This window comes from Equus quagga, chromosome 4 (genome assembly GCF_021613505.1).
Source record: "Equus quagga isolate Etosha38 chromosome 4, UCLA_HA_Equagga_1.0, whole genome shotgun sequence".
Classification (NCBI taxonomy): domain Eukaryota; kingdom Metazoa; phylum Chordata; class Mammalia; order Perissodactyla; family Equidae; genus Equus; species Equus quagga.
Window position 1 is genome coordinate 28,648,537 of NC_060270.1, and position 10,515 is coordinate 28,659,051.

At 52.2% G+C, this 10,515-nt stretch overlaps 1 protein-coding gene across 1 annotated transcript; it reads right to left on the minus strand.

Moving 5' to 3' along the window:
* Positions 1-6,144: 6,144 nt before the first annotated feature.
* On the minus strand, positions 6,145-9,229 carry FAM43A (family with sequence similarity 43 member A). The gene has a single exon (XM_046659710.1). The coding sequence runs from the start codon at positions 8,348-8,350 to the stop codon at positions 7,079-7,081; it is 1,272 nt and encodes a 423-aa protein (XP_046515666.1). The 5' UTR covers positions 8,351-9,229; the 3' UTR covers positions 6,145-7,078.
* Positions 9,230-10,515: the final 1,286 nt, after the last annotated feature.

Consider the following 10,515-nt stretch of genomic DNA (forward strand, 5'->3'; position numbering starts at 1 on the left):
CTAAAACAAGCTTATCTGCAGAGGAAGTCCTGGAGGAGGACAGAGAGCAGCTGTGGATAAGGAACTGCTGATGATTTTGTAGATCTGTAGATGGTGCCCGGGAATCATTTGCAAGCCCTGAACTAGAACACAGAACTGAGAGTGTGCTGATGCAGGACCCAGTGGCCCTACCCACCCTCCCTCCTTGAACTCACGTGACCTTGAAAACATCACTTTCTCTTTCTCTGTATAAGAGTTCAGCTGCAAGAGTAGAACCTTTAGGAATACGGTTTATGATGCCAGAAGAACATTGGTAGTGTTAGGGGTGGTACTCCCTGTGCCAAAATATTCCTTCCTTCCTACTCTAGCCTCCTCCCATCATGGTGCCTGAAATACCCTGATTATTTGGTCTTTTATATCTCAAAGGCTTTTAATATTCAAAAGTCCCTTATTAAAATGTCAATTCCCTGAAAAGTCCAATTTAGGTAAGAGTTTGGGATATCCACTGTAGGCTGAGGAACAACAGCTTGAGGAGGCAAAAGTGCGAAGTTCATCACTTGTGGAAAGAGGACAGCTCTGTGCTTCACACACACACAATTGGTCCATGTCACCAAGGAAGCGGGGCTCCCCGCATTACTGTTGAGGGTTTCTAAAAGACAACAGTGTGGCATCTTGGAAAGAGATTGGGGGAAAGCAGAAGCCTGAGTTCTAATCCTGGCTATGCTATAAGATTCCTGTGACAGTTGAACAAGTCCTTTGCCTTCTCCGGGCCTCAGCTCCCTCAGCTGTAAAATGAAGAGACTGGACTGGAGGAGCCTGAGGTTCTGTCTGGCTCTCAGGCTCTCAGGCCTAGAGAGGGTAGAAGATCTTGGCATGAGCTGGTGACCCCTTGAGCCATTGTTGGCTAATCCTGGAACAAAGAGGAGGGAGAATCCCTGACAGACAGCTAGGAACAAATTCTCCTGGGAGAGGGACCTGGGACTGGGGTGGTCCTGGAGCAGGGAGTAGCCTGCTGCAAAGGGAGGCGGGGAAGGATGCCCTGGTTGTCAGCTCCCTCTTAGTCCCAGACTTGCTGCAGGCGGGTCCTGGTCTCCATCATTAGGAAAACAAAACACCCAGCTGCCAGGTGCCCTCGTGGCCTTTGAGCAGACGCCTGAGCCCTGCCAGAGTTCCTTGGATAGTTCCTGGGTTGCTTCCAAACTAACTTATCCCAACTCAAAAGGTACAGGGAAAAGAGTGTAGGACTTGGAGTCAGGAGACCTGAATTCTGGCCCCAACGTGCTGAGTGATTGGGAAAGTCATTTTATGGTCCCTAATGTGGCCCAAACCTGACCTTTAGATTCAGTGTCAGTTCCCATTTTAAGACCCACTGTGACCTCCATGTTTTGAGATGGTGAAAGGGAAGCCTAACAGGCAACTCCTGCTCTGGTTTGGCCAAGAGAACGTCACCTCCAAATTAGACTTTGGTGAGGGTCCAGGCCACCATGGGTCCCAAAGATGAGCGCTGTGCACAGAGCCCTAGGAAGTTTCTAGCCCGTGGTCAGAGGTTTCTTCTGTTCTGTCCCACTAGGGGATGCAGGAGGGCAGAACACACCTGACCTTACCCTTTGCTCCTTCTTCCATCCAGAACATTGGTGCTGAAAGTCTTGCAATTATCTAAACCCACCCACCCATTTACCTATGATAATCCTGAGGCTAGAGAGGAGAAGTGACCTGACTGAGTCAATGCAGAGGGAGCACAGGTCACTTCAAGGCCTGGGTCCAAGGCTCTTCCTGCAGGCTTTATGCCACACCACATTATTTAAGCCTTCATTTGGCTCAAATTAGAGGGATCTGGGCAAAAACCTTGCAGCTGAGATGAGCAGAGACGGGACTCCAATTCCAGTCAAAGCCAATTGCAAATAAACCACCTTTCTCCAAACCAGATCCACTCCTCCCGAAGAAGGTCAGGGCAGTTCCAAGAAAAGTCTTGGGAGTCCAATCTACCCCATGTAGCACTGAAGAGTCAATTGAATCCCAATCCTCCCTCCTTTCTAGACATATATTCTTAGAACCTTGGCTCTTCCATCTGGGTGATGACCTTGAGCTTTACGAGACCTATTCTCCTACCCTGACATGGAGTCACCCCTTTACTTCTTCTTCAGCATTTCCTGAGTACCCCCTAGGTACCAGGCTCTATGCTAAGTTTGGTGAGTCAGAGATGCCTAAAGACATATCCCTGTCCTTGGAGAACTCAACCAACCAAGAAGGATACAGATGATTAATAATCATCAGGCAATGGGAAGAGCTCCCTCACCCTCAAACTAGACCTGCTCTTCTAGGGCGAGGTCTTGCCAGACCAGATCTCAGGGATGGAAACAAGAGGAGACCAAGTTCTTCTGGGGGTTGCCACCCCACCCACCAGGAGCATTCTTGCCAGGAAAACAGACAGCTGACCTCTCTACCTCCAGCTTTGTGCAGCTAGTAGATACTCATTCACAATTGGCGGTGGGAGTGGCATGTTGATGAATGGCATCACAAATATTTATCATCAAGTATCTACCATGTGTGAAATGTAGGGGTACAAAAGAAAAGGGGAAACAAAAAAAATCTGACTGCCAGTTTCTGCCCATGCCAAAGCCAAAAATTTGGTTATAAGCCATAAAAACTGGAGGAATGTGAAAAGAGCATGGGTTTAAGAATTTGGACCCCTGGGTCTTTGTCCCTCCTGTGTAACCTTGGGCAAGACATTGCCCCTCTATGCATCAGTTTGCACATCTCTAAGAGAGGGACAGAGCCAAAGCAGGCCTAGGAATTGCAGGATTGGTGCTAACTGATGATGACTGTGTACTTGGTTTGTTTTTCCCTTAAATTTTGGGCTTTTTTTCTTTTAGGTGATTTAAGATCTGAGCTAGGTTTGTGGGAAGGGGGAGAAATGAAGCCAGGATCAGGTGGGAAGCTGGATAACAGGAGAAGCCAGAGGGGAATGATGGGTTACAGGAGGAGGTGGGATGGGAGAGAGATTAAGAGGAGATGCGAGAGGAGGCTGTCGGAAGGGCCACTCTCCATGGAAGTCAGAAACAAGGACCCGTGCTGGTGCCACTGAACAGCCCTAGAGAGGGGGAGGAATGAGCACCAAGCTCCAGGACCACCTAGCCATTCAAACCACCAAAACGGTGGTTAGTCAAGGCTGCTCAGATTGGATCACATTGGAGCTGGAGGTGAGGGTTTGGTCCCAGGCACACCTGTGGCCTGTGAAAATAGATGAACCAGCAGGAGAAGCCCCAGCTAACAGTAAAGTCAGATGTGCCCACATGCAGAAAAACCTGGTAGGCCGAGAGTACAGAGCGCCCTGGCCCCAGCCACCTCCCGCCTGCCTGGCATGCTGAGCAGTTTCCCATGGTCAGACATGGCTCCCAGGCGCAGCAGGCCACGCACATCTCTAGCTCTGTCACGCATCACTTACCAGCAGATGCTAGGACTACTGATGCGTACCACACAGAGGAGAGAGTTCTGCTTATCAAATTACCAAATCCTGCTGGAAACGAGGGCAACTTGCTCCTAATAGAATTTTTATGTTTCTCATGATCCCGGGTGACTCCTGTGAGGTTTTTAATCTCAGTGTGGTGCCAGGGGTGGATTCCCCCAGCCAGTTCTCTTGTCTTTCACCAGCAGAACCCTAAAAAAGCAGCCCTGTCCCTGGGATGGAATGTGCTTTCTTGGTGCAGCAGAGCCTTTCTCATTTATTTAAAATCTACTGTTCTGTTGATGGTGGGGCAGGGAGAGGGCGGTGTCCTTCAGGGTACATCATGCGTGTGCATGTGTATGTGTGTGTAGCGTGGGTGTCCTTCTCTGACATCATAATAGTTGAGAGGGTATGTAATACTATTGTTTATTTTATACCATCCTCCTCCTCCCTCCTTCCCCCTCAACACACACAACGATTTGTGCTGAGAGAAGTTGACGAATGCCTCCGCCAGGGACTCACGCTGCCCTCTCTGCCACCATCCCTCTTGCTGCCGGAAGCCAAGGCTGCATTGTTGGACTCAGAGGCTTACTTAGGCTGGGGAGGAATGTGGAAAGTGTCTTACAGCACCAAAAGTACCATCGGGTTACATAAAGGAGAAACACAAGCCTCACCTGGCAAGAAGGAAAAGCTGTGTAAACCAGACCTCAGGTGCTTTCTGGAATGTGTATTTCATCTAACTACTTAGTTTGGCTTTTGTCGCACCACTCCCGTCCCTCTGAGCATCAGGAACAAATTTGTTTCTGGTTTTTGTTTTTGTTTTTTTTTTTCATTCAAAACATCTCTTCTTACACTAGTGATGTCATCCCTGGAAGACTGAGATGTAAGAAGAGGTGAATCACGTATCACCTTCGCATCTCTTCTAGAATTACATCAGCCAGAGCCCTGGGGTACAGTGGGGATAAAGCCAAAAAATGGAGGAGAGGAGAGGACACCAGGAGGGAGGGAGGGAGGGAAGGAGGGAGCCGGGTTTTACACGGTCTGCTTATTTTCTTCTTCCTCCTTCCTTCCCTAAGGCCCCCCTTCCCTATTTCTAAATCAGGTAACAGGAAAAATCAGACTTAAAGAGATAGTTGCCTTATACTTATTGATGGTGTTGGTTTAAATGGCATTCCTCTGAGCTTTCTGACCAATCACCATGGCCCCATCAGTCCAAGATGGAAGCCAACCTTGGCATTCCCACTGGACACACAGATTGGATAAGAATGAAGACATGCAGACCCTGCCTCACCCCCAAGTATTAGCCATTTGATCGTCACCCTGTTTAACGTCCCCATCAGTTTCAAACAGCAGAGAATCTTGGGAACGTGTGGAAATTATTTGAAATGTGAAACCCAGTCATGCAAGCTAGTGATGGCCCTCACAGCTGTCTGCCCGTCAGGTGAGAGCCGTGTGGAAGGCATGCCATGTGGGTGTCTGGGTGTGGTAGGATTTGACCTTCCCAACTCTCTCTACCTGGGATTTTAAAATGTCACTCCATGATGTGTATCTGAGGCATTCGGGGACAGGGAGAGGGACTCTCAACCAAACCAAAATATGACAGACACAAGGCCCGGACTTTCTCCAGTGCCCTTAGGTGACTGTGAATATTTTTAATTATTTCCCATGCACCCTTTTCTTTTCTAAAGATAGTCTTCTGCCTGAACCAGTCCTGTTCTTGAGGAAGAAGATCTTTCACCCTCCCTTCCTCTAGGGTTCCAGTGAATTCTAGACTCCTTAGGATCTCTGGATCTAGCTGCTTAGACCATATTTATGATGAAAACAAAGCAAAGTGGCCTCAGGACACCACGGAAGGCCAGGAGTGCAATCCATTTCTGCAGTGCAGGAAAAGGGGCCCACAGGGGCAAAGGGAAAAAATAATTTGCAGAAGGCACAGCTTTGGCAGCATCTTTACAACATCCAGCTAATCAGTTGTGGCCAAACTAGAGACATCTGTCTGGAGTTTACAACGGAAACAAACACACAGAAAGCATGAAAACCCTAAGACACACACACACACAGACCAAGCTCTAACAGCTTTCTCTGCCTTGACCTCCACACCATTCCCACACTCGTCAGACTGGCTCACAGACGGGAATAGTTTCTTCCACCTGCCTCTCCACCCAACCCACCTGCACCGTGGCTCATTCATCCCATGACTGAAACGTAACTCTCCTCTCTCCTTGATTTTCCTCCTAGGAAAGAGAGATGGCCCCACTGCTCAGAGAGCCCCAGGGGGCACTTTCTTTAGGTCTCTAGTTCATCTTTAAAGTTCCTTGAGCTGCTTATAAAGAAAAAGGTGAACCACAGAAGGAGGTGGTAAGACCTCATTAGACCTTAAAAGTTACTCCTCCCTAAATAACCTCACAGGTCTGAGAGTAAGCAACAGAATTCATCCTGCATCTCCAACAATTAACTCAGAGACCAGAAAAAGCCCACACGCCCACAACTCAGTGAGTGAAGAACATGGGATATACTCGAAGAGAGGGCCCAGCCACAGCACCCAGAATTACGAAGGACCAGAAGGACCTCAGACTACGCATACGGCAGCTTCCCCTCCCCTAATCGCCTCCCAGCACTGCAAAGGCCAAGACTGTCCTAGCACACTGTCCCAGCAATGGCCACCCCTCTCCCACACCCACAGCCAAGCACTGTCAGCAGCAGTTCCAGACACTCACCTGTTCTCTTCAGTTTTCCTCTTTATTCTCTCCCCAGTGGTGTGCAAACAGAACCAGAACATTGCTACTCTTAAAAAATAACAAAATGTTTTATACACGTTTCTGTATATACAACTGAACAACATTTTACATGTCCCTTTTGCACAGCAAAAGATATAAACATTCAGCTCTGAGAACAGTTATGTACAAAAAAAAATGTCAAAAATACTTCACAACAGTGCAAAAATATTTTACACAGTATCATGGAGTGAGATCTTTTGAGCAGGAGGAAGGTGTGTGTGTTTCTAAAGGAAAACTCCTTTTTTAGATATTAGATGTCTTAGCTGTAAACAAAATGCAACTTTCCTTCATTTCCACGCCCCCCGCCCCAAAAACACAGTTATTTGAGGAATTTGGCAGAATTTCAAGGGTCTGAGTCTGAGGTAAACAACCCAAGCTCTCGCACCACAAAGACTAGGGGCAAGGAGGTGGCATTCAAGCCTCAAATATTGTGAGAGCAAATTCATTTGTTTTTTGTAAATGACATGTCAATGACAGGCTAGGCCGCTGCCAGTTAGGGGGTTGGGGAGGAAGTTAACCCCTCCTCCTCAGGCCCCAGATGCCCCACAAACAGGAAACTGGCCGGCAGGCACCTCACGCCTCCAGGACTTGGTTAACTTCAGCAGGCCCTTCCCCCACCTCCCACCCGAGCCCACAGCCTCTTTCTCCTTCCTTGCGGGGTTTGCCCCTTCGCGCATCTCCCCACATCTCCACGCGCAACCTAAGCCCGCTTCAAACAGAGCCAACTGTGTCAAGGGAGAGGGGCAAGGGGATCTCTGGGCCGCAAGTGTCCCATTTCCCCTTTCCTGGGGCAGGCGGGGGGTAAGGAGGTTGTAGAGACACGACGGGTAGAGTCACAGTGGGGCGCCAGGGGCGCACGCTGGAGATTGCTGGGACCTCAGCCCGAGTGGGGCTCTTCTGGGCTGGCGCCGTCGATGGGGCCGGATGGGTCCCCGGCGGCGGCAGAGGTGGAGTCCGGGGCCCCCCCTTCGATGGAGCTCTCGCTGCCGGTGCTGTCGCCAGACAGCAGGCGCGTCACCCGCAAGTCGGCCTGCAGGCTGCGCACATCGTTGCCGAAGCTAAGCTCGCCCAGGTCGTTAATAAGCTGCGACAGCTCGGCCTTCATGTCGGAGGCGCTGCCCAGCAGCAGAGGCGGAGGCCCAGCCCCGGGGCCCAGCGAGACCCCGCCGCCCCCCAGCGCCTCCTCGCGGCCACTCTCCAGCGTGTCCAGCAAGTCCCCGCATTCGAAGTGCATGGCCACCACCAGCGCCTGCTGCGCCTCGGCCTCTTCCTCTGCCCGGTCTCCCTCCCCGGCACGATCCTCCTCCTCCTCCAGGCAGCCCTCGGTGTGCTCCTCTTCCTCTTCCTCCTGCAGCTCCTGCTCCTGCTGTTCGCCGAGCAGGTCCTCGGTGATGGAGCCGAGCTTGGGCGCGCTGCGGCTGCGCTCCACTGGCGGCTTGTAGCAGCAGGGTCCGTGCAGGAGCAGTTTGCGCAGCGGCACTAGCGGAATGGTGTGCGCGCCCACCAGCTCCTGCTGCTGGTGACGCGCGTCGTCCCGCCGCTTGAGCCGTTTAAATTCCGCCAGTGCGTTGGCCGACGTCTGGTAGAGCAGCAGGGCCATGGCCTGCGCCTTCTCGGGCTTAGACACCAGCACCGCGTGGCAGCGCAGCATTACCGCCTTGTGTTTGAGCTCGTGCCGGTACACCCAGGCGAAGACCTTGGGCAGCCGCGCGTCCGCCACGCAGTAGGTAACGCGGTGCAGCAGGTAGAGGTGGCCCGGGCGGCGCAGCGCACGCTCCTCGGCGTGCACCATGCGGATACCCTGCGCACTCACAGTCAGCTTCATCTTGGTGCCCTGACGACCCGCCTCGCTCTTGCTCCAGATCTTGCCCACCGCTAGGTCAGTGCAGCCGTCGCCGCGCGCCTGGATGGTGGTGGCATTGCCCAGGTAGAGCACGGTGTAAGTGGGGTCCTCGCTGGTGATGTGCAGCTTCTTGCGCTTGGAGCGGAACATGCTGCCCACCCGGCTGAGGGCGCCTTCGGGGCACGCCCGCGCCAGCGAGCTGAGCGCTGAGTAGTGCAGGCTCACCGCGTAGCCCTTGGGTTTGGACGCCTGCCGCGGCGGCGCCTCGGCCAGCAGCTCGAACTTGTGCTTCTTCCACGGCAGCATCTCCGGAGGGCGCCCCCGCGCAGCTGGGCGGCGGCAGCGGAGCGCCGGGTGCGATCCCCGCTGATCCACCCGCCCCGGCCGGACTCGGGCCGAAAAATAAAACTCCGCTGGGAGCGGCCCAGTGGTAGAGAGTGGGGGAGGTATAGCGCTCTGGAAGCCCGCTGGAGAGGGCAGGGGTAGAATTCTTAGAAGAAAATATTCAGCGGCGAGTGTGGGGGGAAGAAAAAAAGAGCACACAGATTTACCCCAGCCTGGGCAAGGACGAGGGCAAAGAGTCTTAGGCAAGCAAAATGAGAGAAAGACTGAACGAGAGTGGAGCGGAAAATGTCTCTAGCAAAAAAAAAAAAAAAGAGAGATGCGCGCGTGCAAATAAATAGAGGGAGCCCCCCAGCAAAGGCAGCCGGGATGGTGCGAGAATATGCAGGAACTCCTCGGCAAACGTGAAAAGGGCCCCCTCTCGCTCACACACAATCCCCAGGGCTGGGGCCAGAAACCGCGGAAACTCAAGGGCCCAGGGGCCAGTGCTCCCCACCCTAAGGGGTGCTGGAGACAGAGAGTCCCTCGGCTGCGCTGGTCCCAGAATCAGCTCCTGCCCCAAGCGCGGTCAGATGGCGGGTCCGGCTGGCCGCGGCGGGCCCCGCGCAGCAGTCCCGTTCACTGCATCTTCGCTCCGGCCGGACGCCGGGGACTCGGGCTCGGCCGGGGCGGCGCGGGGCTCCACGGGCGGGGCGCGCGCATGGTCGGCTCCAGGGTCGGTCGCTACCTCATTTCTTTCCTCCGGGGGGTGTCCGACTCCGCTCTCGGGATCCCCCTCGGTCTGCTGCCCGCCTTTCCAGCGCGCCCCCTCTGGTGCTGGGAGCGGTAGCCGGCTCGCCAGGCTCACATCCTTACGGTCTGAGGAGATCTCGGGTAAATATAGGCCGGCGCGAACCATTCGCCGCGCGGGGACAGGGGAGGAGCAGAGAAGAGGCTCCGTCTGGGGTTTGGACGCCCGGCGGGTTCCTAGTTTCTTAAAGGGACCTGGTTGCAGCGGTTGGTCGAGGGAAAGAAGACACCAATCCAATCTGGCAATTACATCCCAAATTTATCAGCGTCTCTTTTATCTACAGATATCGCCAAGACCTGGGGTTACCCCTCAGGAAGCAACTTGAATTCTGACACTCCACGCCCAGGCTGAATTGCAATTCACTCCATCGAAACTTCTGGGGGAGGTAGTGGAAGGTGGGATTTCGACTAATTTACAATGCAGAAAGGTTGGGGAAATAGTGGTTCATTCATTGTGTGACAGTTCTCTGAGAATGACTGGGTGCTGTTTAGTATCATTTTTCCCCCTAATTTTATTCTATTAAAGAAAATAGAGAGGGGCAAAGAAAATACGGATTTATTTTTCACCACGTTGGAGCCCTTGCTCCGCAGGTCAGCAGCAGATCGTGAAAAATGAGATGAGTGGTGATAAGAAGATTGGAGTGAATAATATAGGGTGTAGTGGAAAAATAAAGGGCTTCCGGCTCCGAACCCCCAGTGGTGCCCCCTCCTGCTGTCAGGGCTCCGAGGAGAGCAGTTTGCTGAGATATATACGGTTTCTAAGAAATGTTTGTGTGTGGTTAGAACTCAGTTTACTTTGGCAGGCCAGTCATTCAGTTTTATTACATCACTGACACATTTTGCATGAGAATTCTTAGTAAAAATTCAAATGACATTTTTTATTTGAGTGTCAATTAATGCCCAGCGACTCTCCACTGAGAATGACAATCATATTAATCATGCTTTTCTCATGTGCCAACCAGACAATGTAGCTTTAGTCATCTAACCAGCTTGACCCTTGGCTAGTAACTCATTTCCCGGTCCTTGAAACAACCTGCTTGCCTCTATGGTCTGCTCAAAGCAAAAAAACTGCTAGCTGGAATGTGTGATATGTGGACAGATGGTGCTGCATCAAACTCCCAAGCTTGTCCTGGAGGGGGATGGTGGACTCCACTCCTCCTCTACGGGCCCAGTCCACCAGGGGTCGTGGATGCCTCTGGCTTCCAAGCCAGGTCCACAGAACCACCATGGCCTCTCCTGGAAATTCCCTGTGCTCTGCCTTTGGTAACTTTTAACCTTTCTTTGAACTTTGGCCCAATTTTCTCAAAGTCATTGGTGCTGAGTTTCAATTTAACTAACTT

Bases quoted from the DNA above. Each gene is read 5' to 3' on its own strand.
- FAM43A (XM_046659710.1), bottom strand. From the start codon at position 8,350: ATGCTGCCGTGGAAGAAGCACAAGTTCGAGCTGCTGGCCGAGGCGCCG.